The sequence below is a fragment of the Stegodyphus dumicola genome, chromosome 2 (genome assembly GCF_044657685.1).
Source record: "Stegodyphus dumicola isolate Sdum_Otavi_A_Nest chromosome 2, ASM4465768v1".
Lineage (NCBI taxonomy): Eukaryota > Metazoa > Arthropoda > Arachnida > Araneae > Eresidae > Stegodyphus > Stegodyphus dumicola.
Genome location: NC_140769.1, coordinates 118,903,329 through 118,930,861, shown reverse-complemented (window position 1 = coordinate 118,930,861; position 27,533 = coordinate 118,903,329). Strand labels below are relative to the sequence as shown.

Below are 27,533 nucleotides of genomic sequence, written 5' to 3'. Positions count from 1 at the left end.
TTTTCCCTACGCTCTCGTATTACGTAATTCAATTTTAAATATGTTAATGTGTAAGTTTATTACAATAGAATTCTAACTTAACTACTTTATTTTCCAATTTATAGAATTCTAACTTAATTAAGAACTCTAAATTAAGAATTCTAACTTAATTAAGAATTCTAACTTAACTGCTTTATTTTCCAACTTATAGAATCTAACTTTGTTTTTCAGTTTATAGAATTCTAACTTAACTACTTTATTTTCCTCTGATAATTTTACAATTATTTATACAATTTTTAATTACTTTATTTTTAACTTAAAGCTTTATTTTCCTCTAGTAATTTTCCAATTATTTGTACGATTTCTAATTACGTTATTTTTAACTTAACTACTTTATTTTCATTACTTAACGACTACTTTTTGTTTCCAATATTCAATAATCTACTAGTAAATAAATTATATATAAACATATATGTAAAGATAAAAATTATAAAAGCAAACTTCTAAATTTTAATTGGCTATAACCTCTTTTAATTTTATTTAATTTGGAAACTTTCTCTCTCTGTCTAAAAGTAGCGCCATAAGTCTAAACTACGGCATTCAAATTAATCATGCAATCTTACACAATCCTTAACGCATATATCTCTTGCCCAATCTAAGTAATTGTAAATCAAAACCTTTTGACTCCCTCCCCTTCTTCCTCTACATTACTACTGCGATACTCTCTATCTTCTCGCTTACGCTTTCATCCTTTTAAGACGCTCCAATCCCCTACGTTCACTTCTATCGCAATTGTATCAAATTTGTAAATGTTCTGGAAATAGGCACGATTGGAGAGCCAAATGAATTGTAGCCACAAATGAGAATTTCAATAAATATGGAATTTAATCCGGCTTGACTGTTTCTTCTTCGAAATGGATGGGCGTTATAAGCATCAAGTATCATCACATTCAGCATTTCTACGCATCTACGTCTCAGTGTTCTTACATAAGTGCTTCTAAAATTGTGCTTTTATTACATTTTTAGTGGTTACAGGATTGGATTAGGTGCTACTAGCCTCAATAGAACATTTATTTCTCAGTTGGATTTCTTTAAAATAGTATCTGCAAGTTCATCATTCATATCTGGAAAACTTTATTTGGCCAGTTTTAATTATGAAGAAATCTACACCGTTTTGGTATTCTATGTTCACTTTGAATCATGTGAAAAAGTCCTGTTTCACCGAAAATTTTAATAATGCAAGTTTGTGCCGCATTCATACTCAAATCATTCATATCGCGTCATCGAATGTAATTTGTCCTATCATTACATATATACGTTTGGTTCGGCCGATTGCAGCGAAAAAGGAAGATGCGCTACTACGTGTTATAGCCAATCCGCTACAGAAAATTTCGTTGTTTTACGGCTACTCGTTTCTAAATTATGCGAGGTTTATATGTACATACGTTCGAACGTACAGACGTCACGAAAAAATCTGTTCTGAATCCATTTTACAATCCTTTACAGAGAAAAGAACCCTTTATTCTGTCCGGACGTGGAGATGTCACGCGAAAAATATGTTTCAAATGGATTTGAGAGCGGTCAAAATGGATATTTTCGTTGGGATATGATACCAGAAATTTTTCGCGATTACAATATTTCCTTTATTTCATATAAGAACTAAAAATGAAGAATATGTAAAATAAAAAATAACGAATTTAAAACATTTGTTCATAAGTAAGCGTTAATTAAACTTAATTCGTCCTTTTAATCATATGAATCATCATGAATGCTAGGGTGAGAATTGTAATGAAATTTTGTTGAAAGCTATATGCTAAACTGTTTTCAACAAAACTTCCCTATCGCTAAATGAAAATCTTACTAGAAAACAGTTTCTTGTTTCTTGCAATGTCATAATTAACAATCATAACTTCATTACACTACCTTTGTATGTATACATTTCCTGTTTTATTGTTAAGATCATGTTTGTTTTCTTAAGATTTTTTTTCTATCAGAGACAATTATTCTGTATGCAGTTTCTTAATATTTTTTTTAAACACATTTTGCATTTTTTTTTTTCTTTTGTTTTGAAACTTTTTTGGAAGAATTAATTCAAAAATAACCTTTTTTGAAATAGATTTCCTGTTGCCTTTATGAGAGTTTTTTCTTGTAAATAAAAGTGTTATTTTAAAAAGCGTTTTAAGACCAATATCAAAAATATCGAATTAAAAATAAATGTGAAAAATCTGGGGGTAATGCATTAAACTCAAATTTATTTCGCCAATATTACATTTTTAATGACAATTATCGGACAAACTGATAAGCATCTAACTAAATTAATTAATTCATTATAGCAAGACATATTCAGACTCTCTGCCTGATGGTCAAGATTACTTGTGGATGAATTTTCTAAAGGAAACAGACTCGTATTTAATTGCACTTACAATAATTTAAATTTTCACATAATATGTTACGTGTTATTAATATACTCGTAGTTATAAAACCGCTCGTGCAGCCAGTTCTTTCTACAAGACGGGGGGGGAGGGAACCTTCATTTTAATAAATCTTTATTTCAAAAACAAAACTTAATTCAAAACTTATTCATGTAAGTTGCTAAGATTATGTACTGAAAGTAATCTATTGCATATTCTTTAGTCAATTATTTATGAAACCTGCAATAAAAGTTTTGCTTTTCATTTTGTCTATAAAATAATGGATTTGGTTTCTTCAGTTTAGAAATTGCTCGATTTTCCTAGTTTCTGTATTATCTTGAGAGCAAACTGATATATTATTTTATGCAAACGTAAAAGATACCTGTAAAATTATTTCTGCAATTTCAGTGTTGAGCACAAGGTAACAATCAACCTATTGTGAGTATTTCAGTCTAAGATTTTCGTATATTGTTAGTTCGTAATCAGCACGAATATAACAGGAAAATGCCTGATATTATTACTATAAATGTCTAGCAGTTCAGTGCCTTCAACATAAAGAAAAACTTTGTTTTTATAGACTGGAATATATTTTTTAGTGATGAAACAATCTAAGCTTATTTTGTTTGATATTTTGTTAGTGCTTTATGCTATTTAAGTATTTTTTTATATGCCGATGTTATTGAGATAATGTAGGTTTTCGAAAAATCAGCATTTCGTATCATATTATAATATAACTATTCAATTATTCATGTTTAAATTATATATAACATTCTCTGCAAGGCCTTTAAAACTAGTCTATAGTATTAAAGATGTATAACTATCTCATTTCAGTAACTGAAATTATTTCATGCACTGAAGAATAAAATATCACTATATAATTACTTAGCTCCACTCAAGAGTTCGGATGCATCAATATGGCTTATTTATGAGCCTGAAAATGTTACTGATCTTCAGTCATTCAGGGAAAAAGGTTATCCAAGATTTGGTATAATATGGTTAAGTTTCTAACCCACTAATCCCTAAAACATCCTTACGCATTGCTATAAAATTACAGCTCAGATATTTAAAGTTTAAAAATCCTTTACATTAAAAATTACTGCTTATTAAATATTAGGATATTAGGATCCTTTACATTAAATATTATGATGGAGTGAGGTTAGTTTCCGAAAGTTTCAACGGTTTTATTTTTCCCCTTATGAGAGAAAAGATTTTTAACGAAGAAAATGCCTTTTTTAGCCAGAAGCACTTAAAGTATTAAATATTAGAGAAATAAATACAAAATATTACACACGCTGAAATATTTATAGACGCAACATTTTAAATTCTGCTTAGAATTGCCTTTATCTGAAAAAGAAGCCTATCTAACTTAGTTTAGATTTCGTATTTTAATGGAGAGGATATTGTATGGATTAAGAAACACTAAACGACAAAATTGTTTCTCAACAGCTCGCTTAATTACCTCACGTAGTGAAGTTAAAAACAAAACCAGACATAAAAGCTATCCAGATTTTGGTTTCTTGCTTTGGGTGTTAAATTTCCTATTAAACGAATCATAAACTTCTATTTACTTGCTTTTACCAGAGCCAATTTAGACAAGGTAAAAAAACAGTAATGAACAAAATCCATTAAAGATACCGTTGAATTTCATCGGAAATGAAATTAAATGGAAAAATATTAACTGAATTAGTAAATTTATTAGCGGAAAAATAAACAGAAAATAAAGTTAACCCTAAAAAAGAAAATAGCTAGCTCTTTTATGTATTGGCCCAAAGGAGCGTTAGGCACAGAAGCGCATTTTCCATATAAACAGCATTTTGCATCGGTTCGCTATAAATGTCCGTTTCACTTTTCATTTTATTTTATTCTTATTTTTGCCATTTAATTACAGCAAATCATGAAAAAACTATCTGGTAGCCAGAAAGGATCACTTTTGTGCTGGTCTAAGGAGCTGGTCATAGATGGAACATATTGTTTACGAAATGTACAGGCGCGGTAAGATGGCTTCCCCGCAAAGCAGTTTTAGGGTTGCCATAAAATCGCAAATGAAAGCAGGGTTGCCACATTTGGCGAGAAATCGCCCATTTGGTGACAAAATTGGCATTATATACCATGGACGGTTGGAAAATCTTCTGGAACGAATTCTTACCAGTTGAGCCCAGAATGTTCTCGAACACAAGCCGAAAGCTATATAAACTCTGCTGGTCCTCAGCCAGTGTGTGTGCCTCGTCTAGCGAGCTGATAGTCAGTCATTGAGCGAGTGTCTCGAAGTCTAGCGCCGAGTTGGTCGTCGAGTGCATCGAGTCTTTTAGTGCATCGCGAATTAGTGCATCGTCGAGTTTTGTCTTAGACTGTGCTGAGTCGAGAGCTATACTCTTGTGTATCGTCGAGTGCATCGCGTGGAGAGTCTCGAGAGTACGTGGAGTTCCGAAAACGAACAAGCAGAATTGAGAGCTATACTCGCGTGCTTTGCAGTGAAGCTGTCTCCACCGTTATTGCCTGACAGTGTGAAGGCTGTGTCGCTGAACGTGTCAGCGTGTTTATAACAGTTCGACGACTGTAAACGAGATTTTGGAGTTGTCCTGATTAAATACCGGCCAATAAAGTGTGTTTCGATACTTCATCAAGTGTCGTCGTTATCCACTCCAAATCCACACGAACCCTGTACGAACGTGAAAGAAGAAAATAACGTAACAACTGGTGTCAGAAAAGAAAAACGTAACAACAATACAAGATCAATAATTTCAGATTTACTTAATTGCTTCATGGATGATTGACGTCCTGATGGAACCCGTCTAATAATGATTCTTAGCTTCAGACATTAATCTCAGCTGAAAATACGGATATATGTGAAATAAATAATGACAGTATGGAAGTGCATTGGACTGAAGATTGACCCACCAGGCAGCAGAGTGGTAAAGTCAATGAACACTGGCAGTTCAACCTGGGTTCGATACTAGACGAACGGGATGGCTGCATGAGCGTTTTTTAGTTTTCTGCATCTGTAATGTGCATACGAGAGAGTTTCCTTTAGAAAATCCTCCACGAAGGCGTTCTCCATCTTAGGCAGATACCCTCCAAATACTTTGTCATAATCAAATAATCCAAACGATTGGAGACACGAAGGTAAATAACTGTTACAAGTCTAGTCCAAAACAGAAATAAGAGCATCGGATAAAAGTAATTTTGAAATAGAAAAACACTGATAAGGGAAAGAGAAGTGCAAAAGTTTCGTTGATGTTGAAGTGGAATATTGTGAAGAAAACAAGGAAAACCCTTCTTGGGCAATTAAGTCTCGGAAAATATCAATAAACTCGACGCTTTGCTAAACAGTCTGCTAGAAAGATAGCGGAAAAAATTATACGGCTTTTGAAGCTAAACTTTTTGACTACGAATGCAGGAGAAATGGTTCGGATAAGGATACCAGAGGTAGAAAAGCGTATTATAGCTGTCATAATTTCTAAGTAAAATGAAAACTTACATAAAGTAGGTGCAAGACACGGCATTTTAAACGAACTCTACAGGATGAAAGATTTTACTATCTGCAAGAAAGCTTTTGATTCAGCTCTTGATGACTGAAATAAGTCTAAGAGAATGTCTTGTAAGAATTTCCATTTAGGTGGTCAAAGATTTTAATAATGCAACTGTACAAGTAATTGCAACTCAGGTCTATGCAAGTGAGAAACTTTAAAAAACCCTTTGTAACTTGAAATACCACAGAAGCTCTTCCTTCCAAAATTAATAAAATGCTGAAAATATAATAATGTTGTATTTGTAATGTAATTTATTTGCAATTTGCTGCTTGTTAGAAATGTAACAAACAATACCGTATTTTTATTGTAATTTGTAATTAAACTTTTTGTCCCTTTAAGGTATTTGTTTCTAATGTAAATTGCTTGATGTAATAAATAATGAAAGTATCTTACAAATAACAGTAATCATTATTGTATAACATTTATCAAATTTCACTGCTGATAAAATTGTCCATGTAAATAATTTCATGCACTTTAATGATATTAAAATTACGTTAGAGTTTGGAGTTTAAACCTATTATTCTTAAATGAACACATTAACCAAACTTCGTTCATAATTATTAATAGTTACCAGTAAGTGTAATTATTAAGAAAAAATTATCATATCAGTAAAAAATCAATAAAAATTATTATTGACACTAACTGGATTTTCTGCTTCAAACATAAACATGTATATCGCATTTAATTACTTATTTTTCCCGTTTTCATGCTAATTTTCCCGCTTGAAAATTAGAAGGGAAAATTACGCTATATATACTATTTTTAATAAGGCCTTTCCTCTGACCGGCAAGTATTGTTGCGAATTTTGTATATAAGTAAATAATGGTATCCGCCGAAAACATCGCTGCAAATACATCATGAATGAAAACGTCGAGGGGATGTGGTGTGGTGTATTTAATTATGGCAAAGCACACGAGGGCTATCTGCCTAAGGGGAGGGATGCCTTCGTGGAGGACTTTCTAAGGGAAACTGGCTCGTATACACGTAACACACGGGGAAAACCACGAAAACGCCCACGCAGCCAGCCCGTTCGCGGAATTCGAACTTCGGACCGAACTACCAGAGTTCAGCGACTCTACCGCTCGGACGCTGGTGGGCCTTTAAGGCATAAGATAATGGGAAAATTTTAAATAAGTAACAGACGAAATGACAGCGTGACGTTTAAAGCAAGTAATATGAAAGTTTCAATTATAAAAAGAATGCGTCCAAAAGTTTTTCTTTGTCTGAACTGTCTTATCTGAATTGCCTTATCTTTGCTTGAATTCTCTTATCTTTGTCTGAATTGTCTTATCTTTATCTATTTTCAGATACATTGTGTGAAAATATTTGGTAATTGTAAAGTTATAAGTTAAAGAAATATTAAAACTGCTAAATTTTTGGCGACCCGTCTTGCAGGTCCCGCCACCCACAGTTTAAGAAACGCTGATTCAGTAAAACTAAATTCTAAAAATACTCATTGATAACAGTTTCTATGCTTAGGGGAAACGCGGGTAAATTTTCTCGTACTTTTAGTATAACATTACTTATGGCTTCAATTAATTATCATATAATTAAGACACAATAACACGCCGAATAAATACTAAATCAGATGTCAAACAACAAAAATCAGCGTTATATTTACAAAAGTTTCACAGGACTAGTTTCGATGGTTTTACCGAACCGCCATCCTTAGCTGCAAAACCGCCAGCTGAGCGTTTTTGCAGCTGAGGATGGTGGTTCGGTAAAACCATCGAAACTAGTCCTGTGAAAATTTTGTAAATATAACGCTGATTTTTGTTGTTTGACTTCTGAATTAGTAATTATGATATCTAAACTGAATATTAGATTTATAATATATTAATACTGTTTAGATTGCTATATTAACTAAACAATACAGTAACTATATTAACTAAACAGTAGATTGTTTAGATTACTATATTAACTATACAGTACTATTAGATTTGTACAGACAAATCAAACAGTCAATATTAGACAGTACAAATCTAATAGTACTGTAACTATAGAGTACTATTAGATTTGTACTGTTAATTTACTGTACTGTTTACATTACTATATTAATACTGTTTATATATATTATTGTTTAGATTACATAATATATAATATTATATTATCTGAACTAAATGTGTGTAACTGTGCATCAAAGAAGTTTCCCAAATCTTAAGAACAAAATGTTAGAAATATTAAAAGCAACTGGTGAAAAATAACTCATAAAGTTACGCTTTGAAACATTTATTCTCACTCAAACATCTTCCCATCTCCTTAAATTTCAAAAGAAATAAACTTCAAAGAAACAGCCACCCTACTTATATTTATATTTATTGGAGAAAAAAATAGCTTCAATATCCACTCAAAGGTTCTTAAATAGCAACATAGAAACACGAGGAGTTGAATAGAAAAGCTATATACGTCAAGTCTACCTTCTTTCTTAATTTCTTAGAAACGGGCTTCTGGCTTTGACATACCCTGAAGAGCCGTCTTACGACTGAGGTGAAAACAAGGAATATATGGAATCTTGACAAGAAAATTTACCCTAGATTTGCTCCCCTGTAAATAGGGAAGAAAAATAAAAATTTTTCCTATTATGTTGGCCAAGTTGAACTTCAGTGTTAGGGCTTTTGACGAGTAGGGGGAAAAATTCCCAAAAGTCAATTTTTCTTTTGTGATGCTTAGCACGCAACGCATTTTTTACTTTTTTCTTCTTCGCAGAAAATATGTCTGAGTTCTTTTGATGCACATTCTTCAAGTTCTTTATTGAAGAATGCGATCGTATGGTTATAAGACTTCATTTGAGTCTTTTGTGTTAAAATTGTCCTAGAATTAACTGTCGCGGTAAATGTACTTTTTTGGAATATCTTGTTTCTGTTTTAGAACTCTGCAAGAAAATGTTTTAGAGAATAATAACTGTTCTCGTTTGAATTACAAATGCACGAAAAAGAAATTTTCTAAACGGTAATAAATTTTTCATGTGTTAAATCTTGATTAACGTGCTCATGTTTAATGGACGGAATTCAAATATTACAGAATTATCAAAACGAATGAGAATCATATTTTGTTTTTGAGAGGAAAATTACATTCCCTCTTGCGCCTAATGACTGTTGATTAGGGTAAGTGTCATGTTACCGTATAGTAGAAGACAAGATTGTGCGTCGTCCTGATGTGGCTATGCGGAAACAAGGTTTCCTGCTATGTGCTTCAATAGCTAGCAATGATGACTGTGAAATAATCTCCCTAGGATGAGTGATTATAAAATTAAATCGGAAGGGAATAATGACGAGCTATTTAAATCATTATTAGCGATAGATAAGTACGACAAAACGGACTTTGTTAATGCTATTGATTTTACTCTATGGATTATCCTATAGTCCCCTATGGAGACCTCTATGGATTACTGCCTTCAATTTCGCAAGTACACTGCAGGCCATTAAAATTGCAACACCAGGAAGTAATGATCTATCTGACTAACGTCAGAATCAACTGGAAGGACGAAGAGGTTGGGATATGCAAATAATTAGTATTTCATTGCATTTAGACGACGCAGGAGGGAGAAACGACATCTGAAGCACTGAATAAAAGGAAAGTTGTGAAGCGGATTTCTCATGCAGAAAGCAGTTTGTAAGTTCGGAGGTTGTTCATAACATCGTGTTATGCCTCGAACAATAAGAAGAAATGCTTGCCAGCAAGTGTCGGAATTCGATAGAGACAAGATCGTTGCCTATCGAGAGTGTGTATTGTCGTTCCGTGATATCGCTCGTCACACTGGTCGACATCCAACCACTACCATGTGCATATGGAAGCAATGGGTTGCTGAGGGTCATACTGAATGGCATGCAGGATCTCAATGCTCTCCCATTACTAACGCCCGAGAGGACAGGCATATTGTGAGATAAGACCTGCAAAACCGTACAAGTCACGGACCATTAATTAGGAAATGGGCATGTTTGTAGCAAGCCCACTATCTGCTCGTGCTGTGCATCGACATTTGCAGCAGCGTGAACTATCAGCACGGCGACCATTACTTCGGCTTCCCTCGACATTGCATCATAGAGAGAGGCGGCAACTCTATTGCACCGAACGACAAAGTTGGATACAGGAGTGGCATAATGTCTTCTATCGATTTTGCATGCAGTATTCTTATGGCCATATACGTCTCTAGAGACTCCGAGGAGACCGCACGTTGCCTATTTGCATTCGATATCAGCATAGGGGCCCTGCACCTGGTGTGATGTTTTTGGCAGCTATAGAGGATACGACACGCACATTTCTATTTCAGATCGACAGTAATTTGAATGCAGATCGGTACATTTCTGACGTCCAGTAATTGTGTCCTATCTTTGAGGTCTGCCAAATGCTGCCTTCCCAACAAAATAATGCAAGACCACATGTTGCACGTCATGTTCTGACCTTCCTCGATACACAGGAAAGGACAGGAACAAGTACAGGTGGCACCACACCTTCGCCATTGACAAAAATGCTATAGCCCCCATGCACTACCTCTCTGGCGTACCGCCCCTTCCACAGGGGACCTGATTAAGGTATACATAGGACATAGTACTAATAACAAATAAGACATAGAACATCATACTGTTACAACATACTTCGACACATAGGACATAGCATTAACATATGGTTACAGATTATTTACACTGCAAGAAGTTATGTTCATTATAGAGCTTGTTGGTTTTGGCAGCGCCCATTTCCACAGGGGACCTGATTACAGTAAACATAGGACATAGCTTCCTCGATACACAGGATATTTGACTGCTGCCCTGGCATGCACGATCCAGATCTATCACGCAATGAAAACATCTGGTTATGGGCTGCTGAGAGACTGTCCCCACCCCTCTCCAGCTAACACAGTTGAAGAAGTGTGGCACAGACTTGAAGCAGCATGGAATGAGTTGCCCGTTTCTATCATCCAAGCCCAATTCGACTTCATGCCTAACGGGGTAAGGGCCGTTTTAGCTGCCAGAGGTTGGCAGCTGTTTCTACTAATTTCGCATCCCTGTAAACCCCCAAACTGCTTACAAATTAGTCATTTTATCGTCACGTCATAATGTTTACGTACAATAAATATCTTTTTTATATTTGCTTTCCTTCATGGTGTTGCAATTTTAATGGCCAGCAGTGTATATGGATGAATATATAAGCACAGTTTAAGGTGATCCGAATATACTTCACTTAATTGAACGCATCTTAATTGAAAACATTCATCTTATCAAAGTGAAGAAGAAGAACATCGACATCATGAAATGATACTGCATGTTTTTTAAGTTCCATAACTTCCAGTCTCTTGTTATTGTATTATATGCTGACGATGAATTGTGGTAATAAGTCAGATAGTGTTGTTAACGTAGATGCTGGTAGTGAATCTAATGGTGCTAGTTGCAGTAATTCGTAAAATGTTTGTAGTCCGGATTTTAATGTTTCTTGTGATAATTCTAAAAATGTTAGTTGAAGTAATTCGGGAAACGCTTTTGGTTTGGTTTCTAATGTTTCTGGTAATAATTCTAAAGGTCATATCACACATTTAAACCATTTCGAAAGAAAAACTCCTTAGAACAACTTTTCTGCTTTGTCACACGATATGAAACCGCCAATCCGCGGATCGCTTTGAAATATTTTGTGGTCGTTTTGCAATGTTTTGGATGGTTTTAGATCGTGGATCGTTTGGGGTTATCACGTAAAGGGAAAACTAGATCTCCAGTACAAATGATGGTTAATGAAGGAGGATTGGAAATGTCGTACATCTTTCTTTAAATGGTAAATTAACAACTGTTACAAATGATTTTTTTAATCATTTGAAACAGTTGTACATCTGAAATACATGGATATGTGATACCAACCTAATGTTAGCTGTAGTAATTCGGGAAATTAGCAATCGGATTCTACTTTTTCTTGTAATAATTTTATGAATGTCTGTTTTTCTGAAAAATAGCTGTGATGAAAGTCATACGTGTAACCCTCAGTACTTCGGCTGATTAAACTCGCAAAAAAGGGGGAAAAGAAAAAAATTTAGGACTAAAAATCGCGCTCAAGTATAACGCCACGTGCTTGCAAGACGGCTTTACTTTCCCGCAGAAGACCGCTCCAAGGAGCAAAATGTTGTAGAATAATGTTGATATTTCCATTTCTAATCGGTGATATATAGTATGATTTCTAATAGGTAACATATGATCCATTTCTGATATGAATGTGGCACATGATTCCGAAAATGTTGATCTCAATAATGCCCCTCAGAAGAACGCAGAATATAAGCCTAGAATGAAACCAATCATGGTTATACCGCCGTTTAAATTTAACGATTTTTGTGAAAAATGTACGAGAGGACCTGAATGTTCTGGAATATTTTCGGAATTTCTGGTGAGTTCTTAAATCCTCTGATTCTGATGATGCCCATAGAGACATTTCCAGATATTTCGAACTGAATAGCATCCATCATTACATACTGCATCCGAAAGCAATAAGAGCAGTAAAGGTTGTAGTAAGAGGATTAAATTCGGATTGTCCTACAGATGGCATTAAAAGCGAACTAATTGTCCTAGGACTGAATATTATTAAACTAAATCTTATGTACAGATAAAACGAGAGTACTGATAACTCTCTTTCAGGTGCAGTTAGCTAATGTGTCTTGGACTGAGGGCATTTACGAATTAAAAAATCTCAAGTATTTTGGAGTTGATGCTGAACCATATAAATTCAAGGATGGCATGGCCCAATGCCACAATTTCCAGCATTTCTACACCTCCTCCGATGAGTGTAACTTGTTCCGAGGTATGTCAAGTGTGGTTAGGGCCACAAAAGTTCAGAATATATGACGAAATGGATATCCTAACTCTGCTGCTATAACTGTGGATTAAAACACGCCAGAAATTTTAAACTTTGTTCTAAAATCCCAAATAACATGAATCGTAAACCTTCTATAAAGTTCCAGGTCCTGATAGCTGGACTTTTGCTTTATGATGATTTGGCCTCAGAAAGTCAAGGAAAATCTATCAAATCTGTTAAATCTACTCTTTTGGGTAAAAGTTTAATTAATAAAGGACAACCTGTTAATAAAAATAATGAACTTCAACAATGACCTAAAAGACCCAAAGCAATAATTCAGACATCATCTAAATCTTCATTGATTTCCTGTGTATCCATTAGCGAAATTTTGGAGAAGTTCCGTGCGCATGCGCAACCGCGTGTGAGTGGCAAAGTCGTCTGGGAGACAGTCAATGTGTTCGGGTGGTGGTTGCTGTATTTTATTTTATTTCGCCAAGCAAGTGCTGCTTCGATTCATAGCAATCGAATGAGTGTAGCAGACTGTGTATCAATAGAATTTATTGTTAAGGTAGCGTAAAATAATTCAGGATTCAGAAGCAAGCGATATTTGTACAGTTGATGTAATTGTTAATGGAAAGTCAAGATTTATTCTATCAACCGCATATCATCGAACTGTTAATTCAGGAGATTTGAAAATGTTCTTATTTAGTGCATTGATTAAATATTCTGAGAATACTTTATTGATCGATGAAGAGTTTACTGTAGTTATTGGAAAAGCTGCAATACTGTAAAAAAGAATTATATGTTCCTATTATTAAGATGGAAGATTTTAATGCAGACGTCAAACACAATGGAAGGCCCTGATTTTTGAAGATTAATTTTAATCTCAATTGTGGTTCCAAGTAACTATCCAAGTACACTTGGCAGTCCATTTATAGATTGATAAGGTTTCTCTCTCTCCTTTCCACATGCCTTCGTGATGTAACTGGAAGCTTACACTTGGCAGTCCATTTATAGATTGATAAGGTTTCTCTCTCTCCTTTCCACATGCCTTCGTGGTGTAATTGGAAGCTTACTCCACGCGTATTCGAGAGGTCCAGGGTTTAAGTCCCAGCGAGGACAATACGTATTTTTCATTTCGCCTGCTTCAAAATAACCAAGTGACTCTACGGGTTTAACATTTATCAGGAATATAACTGCAGACATCTTAAATTATATATCTTATTTATCATATTATCGACTAACTTTACGTAGGGTCTTTTTGAATGAATAAATGTGATAAATAAAAAATAAAATGTATGTGAGTGTAAAATCATTCGCTTGTTTTATTTTTTCTATAACAGCCTCACCCTCCCATTAGTAATCCTAGGAATTAAACGCCAGCGACTCCTTAAATTAAAGAGAGAGCCCACCGTCCATTTTTTTTTATCTTTTTAGCCTTGTCATTAAACATAATTGTCATCGCACCTACGCCACATACAATTCAACACCAAAGATGTAGTGCTAAATGTTGGCATACATTTTTAGCCCAGAAGATCTATTAGTCTCGAAACAGCATTTCACATTATGTATTATTTAAATTTTACATTATTTAAAATTATGCTTAATGACAAAGCTAAAAAGATCAAAAATGGACGGCGGGCTCTCTCTTTAGTTTAAGGAGCCGCTGGCATTTAATCGAACCCTATAAATGGCTGTATTACTTTTCTAATTGTTGCCACCAAATGTTATTTATTGCCATGTATTATATTCTAAGAAACTAGATTAATAAAGAATCTACATGAATGTATGTGTGTTTCTCGCAGTATAAAAAGAAGAACGGTACCTAGAGTCATCAAATTTTGAAGAACATAGACCTGCATCTGAACATAGGCATTTGTAAGCCCGAATTTGGAATTTGTTTTGTTGTCTATTTCATATTTTATAAAACTTTAACAAATTTTTTATTAAAAAAACTCAATAATTTCAAAGTGAACAGTGGCAACACAGTAGGAAGTAAAACATTTTTATCTCCAGCGCGCAAGACTGTCTATCGGAAATTCTAAAGATATGCTGTTTTTAAATATTTTTTGCGCGATCTGGAGATATAGATATAAAGATGTAGTAAGAAGTCTGTAAAGATGTACGTCTGTCAAGTAGGTTATATATATATGCGTCTTTTTTTTTTTTTTTTTTTTTTCTGTTTTTCTGTCTTTTCTCAGTCTTTATATCAGTGCTCAGCTTGTTTAGTAAGATGGCTTACGGAACTTTTTTTGTCTTTTTTTTTATTAAAGTTTTATATGTTAACATTATTTATTAAACATCACGTTCTTTGCACTTACGTCACATAAAATTAAATTCAACGGCAAAATTACAAAATATTTAAAATTAGTGCATCTTTAGAATTTCCGATAGACAGTCTCGGCCGCTGGAGGTAAATATTTTATTCCGTGCAGTGTTGCCACTGCTCGCTTTCAAATCGTTGAGTTTGTTGATGGAAAATTCATTTAAGTTTGACGAAATATGACGAAATAGATAATAAAGCAAATTCGAAAAAAACTCGGTTTTCTAGATGGTATGTTCAATTGGAGAACTACGTTATTCAAAATTTGATGGCTGTATGTCCCGTCGTTTTGTCATAATGCGAGAAACATACATACGTTCATGCCGACTCTTCGTTATTTAATTTCTTTAAAAATAATATTTCGTGGCAACGATCTAAAACGTGTTATGCCGTTTATAGTGATTCAATGCGAAATCCTGTTTCGAGACTTAAAAGCCCATTTGGGTTAACGCCCTTTTTGGGCCAAATAGAGTAAAAAATAGTGGATTTGGCAAGAAAGTTTAGGAAAAGGACGTGAACGAGCAAGTGATGATTCCCGTCTTCTTCAAGCCCTTTTTTCATCTGAAGTTACACAGAAGATATCTATAAAAAGGTGAATGAAACTATTCGTGTGAACAGACACCTCAGCATTCGATTCTAAAATCGATTACTCTATTATATTCCTAGCCTCAGCATTCGATTCTATTTTTAAAAAAATTCTATTTTAATAATTTTTCTGTTTTAAAAGAAATATATTACAGTTAATTGAAACACAAGAACTACGTTTCAGTTTGAAAACTTCATTCTGCTATTAATGTATATAGTATATATAATTCATAATAATTTAAAATAAGAAAACTGTCCATATACCATCTCCAAGGAACACAAATTCAATTTTAAACCACGAATGAAAACAGAAATTTAATTAATATTTTAAATTAATATTTTCAATACCTTCTTGTTTAAAAACATAAAATTCTGCTAAGAGAAATCTTTAATCGCAAAAATACCAAAACCAAAAATAAAAATTTTAACTATTGAAAAAGTAGCTAATGTCATTGATTGCAGACTAATCGACTTATCAAGGGGGTAAACCAATCTACCATCAATTAACAATTAAATTATGATTTTATTATGAATTAAATTATGAAAATTTCATCTTACTCCAAGTAAGCATCAAATTATTTGCTATATCCAAATCATAGGTAACAATTAATACTCGATCCAAATAAAAACATTAGTTCATTTAACATTAGTTCATATTATTAAAGATTTTTTTATCAGAATTTATGTTTTTAAGCAAAGAGGTATTGAAAATACTAATTTAAAATACTAATTAAAATTCTGACTAAAAATATTTTTCATTCCTGGTTTTAAATTGAAATTGTGTTCTTTGGAGATGGTATATGGAAAGTTTCCTTATTTATAAATTTTTGTGAATTATTGCTTTATTACTTTGCAGCTTTAGCGCATGTCATAGGCTTTTTAAATTACTGTTAATTTATTTTGAGTATATGTATGACATGAGTAGTATATGTATGAGCATATATATACTATATAAGCAGTCTATATAAAGAATCATGTCTAAATTTCATGATCCTTTCATATAATTCTTCATTACATCTTTATAATACGTCTGGAAGATATGCCTTTAGGATATGAACGTTTTACTGACGGAATTACTGAGATTATCTGGTTTCATCAATGCTCTTGTACCTGGAAAGGATTGGTTGTTCTTACTGCCTACGTCATAGGAGAAAGTTTCCACCCCGAAATAGCTGATAGAAAAGAGGAGGACATATAACTGAGTCATGACCATACTAAGCTTTTCAATGTCAGAAATAATAATTATATAAGAAATAAAAGTCAAAAATGCAGGTAAAAATTTTGCTTATGATTTATAACATTGTTTTTTTTTTTTTTTTTTTTCCTCTCCTGTCTCACATTAACTTTTACACCAGTGGTCTGAAACTGAAGGCCGGCGGGCCGCATCCGTCCGTGAATACATCTCCCATCTATAAATTAGCATTAAATGATAAGAATTTGAAGAAAATATCAAGATTTTAATGCTTTGCAGTCAAGCTTTACATTATTTTCATTACCAAAAACAAACGTTGCTGCTGAAAATATACAACTGCAGCTCATTTATTTGCTGAATGATATAAATCTTTTCCAGTAATTTGAATATACAAATTTGGTTAATTTTTATTTATATTTTTCAAAAGAAAAATACCAACTTTCAAGTAATTTTTCTTAAAAGTTGCAAACATTATAAAAAATGAAATGCTATGAGGTTGAAAACTGTAGTAAGATATAAAGAAATCTATAAACTATGAATTAAACAAATATGTATTTGTTGTTGTTGTTGTACCACAGAAAAACGTAGAAAATATATAAAAAAAAAGAGAACAGTTTGTCATTATTTAGTCTCAGGTTTTGTCCCTCTGGAGAATTTTTTCTTTTTTTTTAGCCCAAAGGGCTATTAATTTCGTTTTGCGTTGATTCACTACAAACGGCGATTCACTTTTCAAATTGCTGCCACCAAATATTAGAGCCCTGCATTATATTTTAAGAAAATTAAATAATGAAGAACCTGCATGAATGTATGTATATTTCTTGCACTGTGGAAAAATAGCAGTACCTAGAGACACCAAATTTTGAATAGCGTAGTCCTCCACACGAGTATGGGCATCTGGAAGTCTAAATTTGGAATTTTGAATATGTTTTATTATCTATTTCATATTTTGTAAAACTTTAACTAATTTTTGATTAACAAACTCAACGATTTCAAAGCGAGCAATGGCAACATTGCACGGAAAAAAAAAATATTTTTATCTCCGGCGTGTGAGACTATGTATCAGAAATTCTAAAGGTATGCTCTTTTTTATATTTTTGTGATATTTCTCTTGAATTGAATTTTAAGGTTTACGTGCTAAGAACATGATATTTAACAAAGAAGATATCACACAAAATGTTTAAAATGCGCCCCTTTGGGCGTAATATAAAATCTGAAAGATTTGAGATTTTTATTATTTTATCTTTATTTTTAGTTTCCGTAAGCATTTTAGCGGTTATATCGATATATTAGAAGGGATTGAATAAATGGTAGTCTGAAAATTTAATGCTTATAATAATTGTCAATATTTGTTGCGTGCGTACCGCTTCGCAATGGATTGAATGCACGAGTCGATAAAAAGTTAATAAAATTTATTATTATTTCAAGAAATAAAACAAAATTATGAAATTTCCTCAGAGATATTCGTGCAATATCTCACAGTAGTCATATTTTAAACTACTAAAACGTTAAATAGAACACAGCTCAAAGCAGAGATAGCTAACCCGATCTCCCCTCAAATTCGTTACAATCAACAACAAGAACTAAGTAAACAACTGAACTGAGATGTTATAATCTGGCTTTTATAAGCTTTTTAATGATGCATGAGAACATTCTGGTACTTTCTGGATAGCAAAAGCAGTATTATTTTCTGGATAGCAATATTACGAGATATCTATTTATTAAATGCGCGTGCTCCTGTATTTTTACTTTTTCAGCGTAGCTTTCTCTTAAAACTTGTAGCGTGCAACATTGCACGGGGAAATGAAACAGTTTAAAAGCAATTCTACTAAAAATAGCAAACTAAATACAAAAACCGTAACAATAGGTTTGAATTGTAAAATGTAACCAACAAACATTTCTTGCAGATTTTTTGAGCCTTTATATGTCAGACAAAAATAATTAGTATAAATTTGAGTTTTTTTTTTTTTTTTTTTTTCATCCTTATTATTACTGTTTACGTATTTTTGGACAAATATGTAGTAACTTTTTTTTAATTTTTTCCCGTCAGCCGCTTTCAGGTGGTATATTCAGCCTGTGTGCAATTTGCCCTTGGGCTTATTTTTCTTCGATGTGCTGTTTTCATATATTATTCATTTTCATGACATCTTTCCTAATCAAGGTCATTCATTAGTAGACTTTTCTTACTCAGTCCCTCTCTTCTTCTTGTTCTTTTCTTTTTTTAATCCCCCTCCGGTTTAATTTATGCCGAATATAACAGGAGCTAGTCGTTAAAGGATTAAGAGTGATTCAATTTTGAATTTTCATCAGTATTTTAAAGTTATCTTGAATCTCTGAGAACTAAGCAGTTATTAAAATCTCGTTTTATAAGAATTTGAGTTATTGGATCTACAGTGTCCTTTTCTGAAAGCAGGTTCGTGTATTCTCAGATGTAGTTTTCTATTTTTATTTGCACTTTGTTTTTCATTTGCCTTTTTACTTCCTTGTACGAAGTAAAAAGGAAGAATTGTAATCTTGAAAAGTTTCAGGCATCATATTTCAAAGAAAATATCAATTTTGACCACTATCGAATGCAATTTAACGATGTTTTTGCATGACATTTGTACGTTAGGACAGAATAAAACTCTTTTCCCCCCAAAAAATTATAAAACTGATTTAAAATGAATTCTAATGAGAATTTTTCGTGGCGTCTGTCCATACGTACGTATGTACGTATCTCGCATAACACAATAACGAGTAGCCTCAGAACGTTGAAATTCTGTTTATAGGACTGCTATAACATGCAGATGTGCACCTCGTAGTTTGGTTCCAGTTGCCGCACCTAAAGTATATAAATATATATATATATATATCCACTCTGTTACCCGGTTCAGTGATCTCAGTTTCTTTACTCTTATATGTTTGTAAATTATTAAATTTTTGCTTTAAAAATGATTGAATTATGTTGTTCTTATCTTTCGGTTCAGGTTTTTATGCCTTTAGTAAATCTGCATGCAATATTTGCAGAGTTATCAGCAATTTAAAAGTAGTTTAAATGCGGCTAAAGCTAATTATTTTTGTCATGGCAGCGGTGTTTGTTTACATTTGAAAATTGGCAGAATAGCGGATTTGTTGCCAATCTAAAGAAACTAAGCTTCGCAACAACAAAGATAACGCTTTCTTTTATTATTGCGAATTAAATCATGCTTAATCCATTCTGTAATTTATTCGAGGAAATAAGTGTTTAAAATTTACTTCATAATTTTTAATATATATATTTTGAGTTTTTATGTATTTTTTCCCTGGCGCGAAGTGAGAACTGAATTAATTGAATGAGAAATACTGAACCGTCTGTGAAAAACTGTTTCTTTTTTGTTTTGTTTGCTTAATTTCTTTTATACATCGTTGTAGATTTATTTATGGTATTTGAATAGAACATGTGGTAGAAATTAGATAATTCTTCAAATGAATTTTGTACATTCTAAGTTACAATATGAACGAAATGCAACGCTGTTAAGTGAACTTAGCGCCAGAGTATCGCAATGGTAAACAAGTATAGTGAATTTTAAAGAGTGCATTTATTCTGTTGTACTTTATGGGCTATCGACAAAGTAGATTTAATTCAAACCAATAAAGTTTAAATGAAATGCAAGAAAAAGTGCGTGTAATTTAATATTCCGTACAAGGATGTCATGTGGTGTACACATCAGATTTTTGTTTTCTTAATATTCTTCTACCGTTCTCATTAAAATTCTCCCACATTGTTTTCCTGTCAATTTATAAGGGTTTCCTGCCGAAAGAAGATGTTTCAGCGTCGCAACAAAAGTGATAGCGTCGCAACAACCATTTGAAGCCTGATGGCACATTTTACCAAAACACAACTGAAGCACAAGGTCTGCTTGTGGGCGAATGCACTTTTTATGCGAGGTAATCCGGTTTTTAAAGCTCGCACGTGGGCAGCAACAGCCATGGGATAGTTTCTTATTATTCCAGCTGTTTTCTCGTGAGATCGTTAACTTCAAATTTTGAGAACAGTGAGATCAGTCACCTTCGTTTTCGAAAACAAAACTTGTCTTTACTTGTTTTATATTCCTTTAAGTCATGCTGTATATGTTGTTTAACAGGTTGTGGTATATACGATGTACTTGATGTGTCGCTTTAGCACCATTTACAAGACTTGTCTACCTGTCTGTCTCTTTTTCCTCTTAAATATTACTACTATCATGGATCTCAATCGTAAATATGCACTAAGTTTGTTCCTTATTAGAGAAATTTCTAAATACGAGAGCTGTTGAAATTTTTAACTAATCTTGACTTGATCAACATAAAGCAGTTTCTCAACCCAAAGCGTAGTATTTGCCAAAGTGTTCACTATACTTGAAACTTCATATCAACAAGGAAAATGACATTCTTATTTAATACCTACTTGTAGAGTCATAAGGTTATTTTGAAACAGGAGATGAATAATGCCCTCGATGGGACTCGAATCCTGGACCTCTCAAATATGCGTCGTGTGTGCTTTCAGTTACACAACAAAGGCATGCGGAAGAAAATACATTATATGATTCCCCTTTTAAAGGCTGACTGGGGATGAGGTGACCCAATTGCCAGATCCTGGGAATGACAAATTATGATCCACCCCCTTTTAGTTCGGGTACCATTTGTAGAGTTCTTAGTTTTTTCTATGCTGCAGGCGTGAAAATGTGCAATGTCCTCGCCGGGACTCAAATCTGGGACCTCCGAATACGCGTAGAATATGCTTCAATTAAAACCACGAAGGGATGCGGGTAGAAGGGAGAAAATACCTTATAAACTCACATTTAAGTTATCAGCATTTAATATCTTGATTAATTAATAAGCAAACTGATCATTCTTTCAGACTGATTGTACCTTCAGCGTGAAAATAATTTATGTTAGTCACCTGAGACTGCATTGCAGAAGAGTCATATTATTGTGACTGTGATTGTTAAGAGTTAATACAATTTTGTTCGCTAACCTTTCAGAGCACAAATCCTATTTTATTTTTATTTCAAGTTGTAATTTCTCCTTATTTCATGTAGATTTAATTAAATGAAGTATAATGATCGTAATATTTCCGAAGGCCAAACGAGTTGACTGCATGATCATTTCGTAATTTCTCCCACTTGTAAAACGAATAGTTGCCATTTTTTCTTTAAACCTTTATGGAGGACTGTTCTTAAGATGTTTTCTATGAAGGCATCTCCCCCCTTTAGCCAGATAGTTCTCTTACACTTTAATTCTAAAACTAAATCAAGTCAGTTGGAGTAAAACTTAGCTGTTTTCATTCTATTTTGAACTCTATTAGAAAGCTTTATTTATAATTTCGTTCTAATGAAACAAAGGCATATGTAAAACTTAAGAATAAACGTCCTTTTGGAAAGTTATCATCGCTGAGATTGACTAATCGATTTATTGCGATTTGCACGAATCTGCGCTTCAGATGGCACGTTGAATATCAAAAATTTCCAATTCTGCGAGGGTTCACGTGATAACTTTTATTCGGGGAAAACGAATATCATACCATTGAAGAACTGCATTTGCCATAAATTCTAAATCAGTGTTACTTAATCATTCATGACATTTTCAGGTCCGTTTCGTTGCAGCACACAAGAACTAAAATATCATGTGCAGCTGTCATTTGATTTTTGAATTAAGTAGGGGCTGTATAATCGAATACTATAAATCGTTCATCTGGCACTTACCAGAGAGCATATTAGAAGGAATTTGCAATGGTATCAGGCTGGATGATGCAGAATCAGACATACGTCTTGTTCTCCAATGAAGGCTTAACACAAATCCTGGGCCTCTCATTAACTTTACTAGATTAGAACTAATTTCGTTAACTTTATTAGAACTATATTTAGTGTCCAGTCAGATTCCTGATTTCAATTCATCTGGCGTGAAACGGATAAAAAGAGCAACAGAAAAGTTATTTCGGAAAGGTATTATTACGGGGCGTGAAGTGACATCCTGAATAACGATTGCATTGAGATACAGCTGCTATAAAATGGCTCCATGATCTATGATTACTACTGTAAAGACATTATTGAACGGCATGTCCACTTGTCGTCTAAATATGCAGCGAGCCGAATGTCCTGTCGAGAGGCTGGTGGTGGGGGAGGAGGGGCGTGACACCTTCGCCCCCCGAGGTGCTCTCCTTCAAAATTGGGGGGGGGTGGAACTGAGTAAAGTTGTACTCTTACCCGTATGGTGCCCATGGCTCTTGCCAACGACAAACGCAATCGTGCCTCCTTGCCACGAGGAGTTTCGTGGTCTTGGTGGAATATTAGACAAGCGAGAGTAATCACAGCAACAACAATTTAGCAAAAAATATTCGTCATGGCCCATGGAAGCAAGCTCTGTGTTCAAATGCTGTGTGCTCTGTGTATTTTAAGTCGAATTAAAATTATTCTCATTACCAGTTTGATTAATTAGTTGAGCAATCTAAATATAAAACATTTCATTTAGTTACTTGTATGATTTTCGTTTTCATTATGTTTACTTCCATAATCTTTCATTTTGCAATAACTTCGACATAAAATTAGCTCGCACATGCCGTTTAAATAAAACACATGCTGTTTAAATAATTAGCTTGTTGTTAGCTTGTTGTTTAAGTAAAACAAATATTATTTAACATGTATTGTGACTAATTTTTGGAATATGGTAACAGGTAGTTTTGCGACATTTTGGTAAGGCGATAAAGGTTACTAGCTAGGACTTTAGCAGTGTACATGGATAAAGTCAAGAGTGTGCGCAGTGCCATTTTTGTGCAATTCTGGGATATTTTTTTTAAGTGAAAATAGGTCGACGTGTACATGGATACCGTGTATGTGCAATTCTTAAAAATGCGGCAAGCAGTGGGCGATTCTGCACTTTCTCCCAATTTCGCACCTAATCTTCGTCATGATTAAGCACTTTTGTTCCATAAAAATTCTAGCATAAGTGTAATTCGGCTAGCAGATTGTTAGAAAAAAAATGTTGAGTTAAAAAAAAAAAAAAAAAAAGCCTTTACTTCGTGAAAACAAAATGGCGTCCAAAAAAAAGCTAGCAGGTTGCTGTAGCAGGGTTGGTCGCCAAATTTTCGCCAAAAAATCACCAAGTTACCATAATCTAAAGATTAACCTGTATTGCTTCATTCATATATGATAAGAATTCAGATTTCCTGAAATACTTTATATGCATATTGAAAACAGAAGCGAACTTAATCGCATTAAACTTAATCGCAAGAACGAGAATTATTAACTTCGAGCAATTTTAAAAATGTGAACTTATTAAAAATTCAGCTTCTTGGATACAAGATAATGCTAACACTCAAACAAAATCTTAATTCATTGTATTGCTGAAAAGGTGATTTTAGGCGACAGACATATACATTTAAGATTTTTTACTCGCATTCAGATTTTCTGAAATATTTCACATGCATATTGAAAAGAGGAAAGAACTTAATCGCTAGAACGACAATTAATAACTTACAAAATGTTTTACTCATGTGAAAAATCAACTTCTTGGGTGCAAGACATTGTTAACATAAAAAGAAAATCGTAAAGGCCGCCCAACCGGAATAGTGGTTAGCGACCCTGACTTCCGTACCGAAGGGCCCGGGTTCGAATCTTGGCATAGATGTTTGTAAATGTATAGTGTCTGTGCGGCAAGGGTGTGCTCTAAACTCTAAACTTACGTCCAGCCGAAAGTCCTCTCGAGAGGTTGATGGTAGGGAAAGAGAGGTGGGAGACCTTAGCACCCGTTCCTCCTCGAAGTGCTCTCACCTTGGGGGGCAGGACGAAAATTTTAGTCACTGCATGGTGCTCAAGGCTCTTACCAACAACAAGCGCATTCTTGCACTCCTTGCTCCGAAGGATTTCGTGAGCTTGTTCTGAGGTCACTGTTAGACAAGTGAGATAAGTCCGAACACACAACAGAAAATCGTAATTCCTTGAATAGCTGAAAAGGTGATTTTAAGAGACAAAAATGTACATTTAAGATTTTAAGATTTAACTCTTGTACGTATTTATTAACCCCAGATCACCTACAATTAAACCATTCTTAATCTTTATGTTTTAAAACTATATAAATATCCACAGTTATATTTTCTATTTACTAAAAAACAGATTTTTGGCTTCTATTACCTTTTGCAAAGTTAAACTTCTGATTATAGGCTGAGTAAAGCTTTATGATAATATTTTTCCATTATTTTTCATTTTGCAGAAAATAAGAATGCTTGAAGCACTGTCACTGAAAACTAATAATGCAATATATCTCTACCTTATCCTAATATTGTTGCTGAAGTATAAATTCCTGAGCAATCAATCCTGAAAACTTGTTGATTAAAGCCCATTCTTATAATACACTTTCCTTCAAACAAACTACATTTGAAGGAATTCTGTACGAAATCCTTATAGATGATATTTCTTTGGAATTGTTCTGAAAACAATATACGAGATGGCATTTTCATTCCGAACGTTTCGCCTGGAAAATTTTAGTCATATTTAGCTATGTGGTCACGTTTTTTCCTAATGCAAATGGATTCTATTCCATATCAATCACGTACCCACCAAACTTTTCTTACTTTTACTTTTCTCCATTTCAGTCAAGCATCCAAATTTATAGAGCTTAGCATCTTAAAGTGTTCAGCATATGTGAGTGATATGTGTTAAGGAAATCTGAAGCCTTGTTGTTGCATCTTTAAAGCAATGCCGTATATGAATATGTTGAAATTCATTTTTTTACGCATACAAGCTAAATGAACAAGCTAAGTGTTTAAAATCATGATAATAATCTGAACTTGGGTTTTTAATGGATATTTCCGAAATTATGTTTGACAGTTGTTAATATTATGCCATTTATTTCAGGATCTGAGAGAACTGTTGAATCGGATCGCATGATCATCCTGTCTCCCGGTGTACATTCTTTTCCATTCAAGTTAGGTTTGCCACTAGGATTACCTTCAACTTTCCTTGGAAAGCACGGCTGGGTTCAATATTATTGCAAGACAGCTTTGAAGGAACCGTCTGGGCTTACACATAAAAATCAACAAGTGTTCATCGTTATGAATCCCATAGATTTAAACTTGGAACCACCTTTGTTAATGGTAAGAAATTCCGATCCATAAAATAGCCAGCTTCTGTTCATTTGCATTTTTTCCTGTAGCAAATGATAATATAAATTTTTCAAAGCACCTTTTTTCCGACTTTGTTTGCTAATCAATCAACCGTATCTTTTTTTATAGCTTCACTAAACTACTGATATACAGATGACGCCGCTTAATGTGTTCACATTTGTTTATGAATATTTTGATAGCATAAGCCAAATGATAGATAATACTAAGCGATAAAAAATAATCTTAAATAATCGGTGTAATTTAACTAATTTAATATAAATAAAATTAGGAGCATACAAATATTTATTTTCACAGCATTCTAATTAGAGAAAACAACATTAATAGTTTATTGCTTGCAAATGTTACGGTAAAGTCCATTTATGAAATGGCCTTCTCTTCGACGAAAAGCTAAAATGGATCCCACATATTCTTCACCTTAAAACGCGAGCTCTTACCATTGCTAAACGCCTTCGTCAAATGCAAGGATCTACCTGGGGTTTAAATCCGTTTATTTTGAAAATTCTATACCAGACCGTCATAGAAAAAATTATTACCTATGCTACAGCGGTCTGGGTTGAACCAATGCAAGCACGCAAAGTACGCCTTCTGCAGTCTATTCAACGTCATTTTGCCCTTGCCATGACAAGGGCATATTGTACTACTTCTAATCACGCTTTATGTGTACTCGCTGGCGTCATTCCTTTGCATCTTAAAGCATTGCAAGAATCTACAATCACTAAAGTTAAACAACTTCAGCAAGCCGTCTTATTTGGATGATATTCTTCATTCGCCTGTTCTTTTGATACCCCAGCGCATCCACTTACTATACATCCATCAACCTTTGGGAAAGGTTTATCAGTCTTCTTGAAAGGAGAATGTCAACCTCCAGCAACCACCATTAATATCTTCACAGATGGATCAAAACTTGATAATTCTACAGGCTGTGCTTACGCTACTTATGCGGATAACGTCCCCATCTTTCATTGGAAGGGCCATATGCATTCCAATAACAGTGTTTTCCAAGCAGAATGCTTGGCCCTTCAACAAGCTATTGCTTATGCCACAACGTTACAAGCGTCTTCTGTCAATATTTTTACAGATAGCCTGTCAGCCCTCTTCGCACTTCTTAATCCTCGCCATTACTCTTCTCTTATACATAGGATACAACAACTTTTGCATGATCATGACTGCCCGCCCACATATTTAATCTGGACTAAAGGCCATTCTGGCAATGCCGGTAACGAACTTGCAGATTTTCTTGCAAAAGAAGCTGCAGCCAATTTTCAAGCTGAATCAGTACAAATAAAATGGCCATATTCCTACATAAAACATGCAATCTTCTTACAAACTGTGTCCAAGTGGCAGGCTGAATGGGACTCTGCTACGATGGGCAGAAGAACTTATTACCATCTTTCTTACGTAGATCCGGCTCGTCAGATTACCAATCCTCACCTTACATGATTCATCTCTGGCCATGGGCCGTTCCCTGTCTACTTTCACAGACACCGTACAACAAATACAGACTTATGCGTCTGTGAGGAGACGGGAACTCCCGAACATTATCTTACCTCGTGTGAACTCACTCGTGCTCATCATATTAAGATGCCATCATCTAATGTACAGGCATTTGCCAAATTTATGGTGAAACAACCTC

The 27,533-nt window shown here is 34.0% G+C and overlaps 1 protein-coding gene across 2 annotated transcripts in view; it reads left to right on the top strand.

Moving 5' to 3' along the window:
- Vdup1 (arrestin family protein Vdup1) overlaps window positions 1-27,533 on the top strand; it is a 200,897-nt gene that overhangs the window by 136,772 nt on the left and 36,592 nt on the right. For both annotated transcript variants that reach the window (XR_004757158.2, XM_035352386.2), the window contains exon 3: window positions 25,632-25,870. Coding sequence is in view for 1 of the 2 variants with exons in the window: in XM_035352386.2 (XP_035208277.1) it covers window positions 25,632-25,870 (239 nt within the window). In the remaining variant the exon portion in view is untranslated. The remainder of the gene's footprint in view (window positions 1-25,631; window positions 25,871-27,533) is intronic.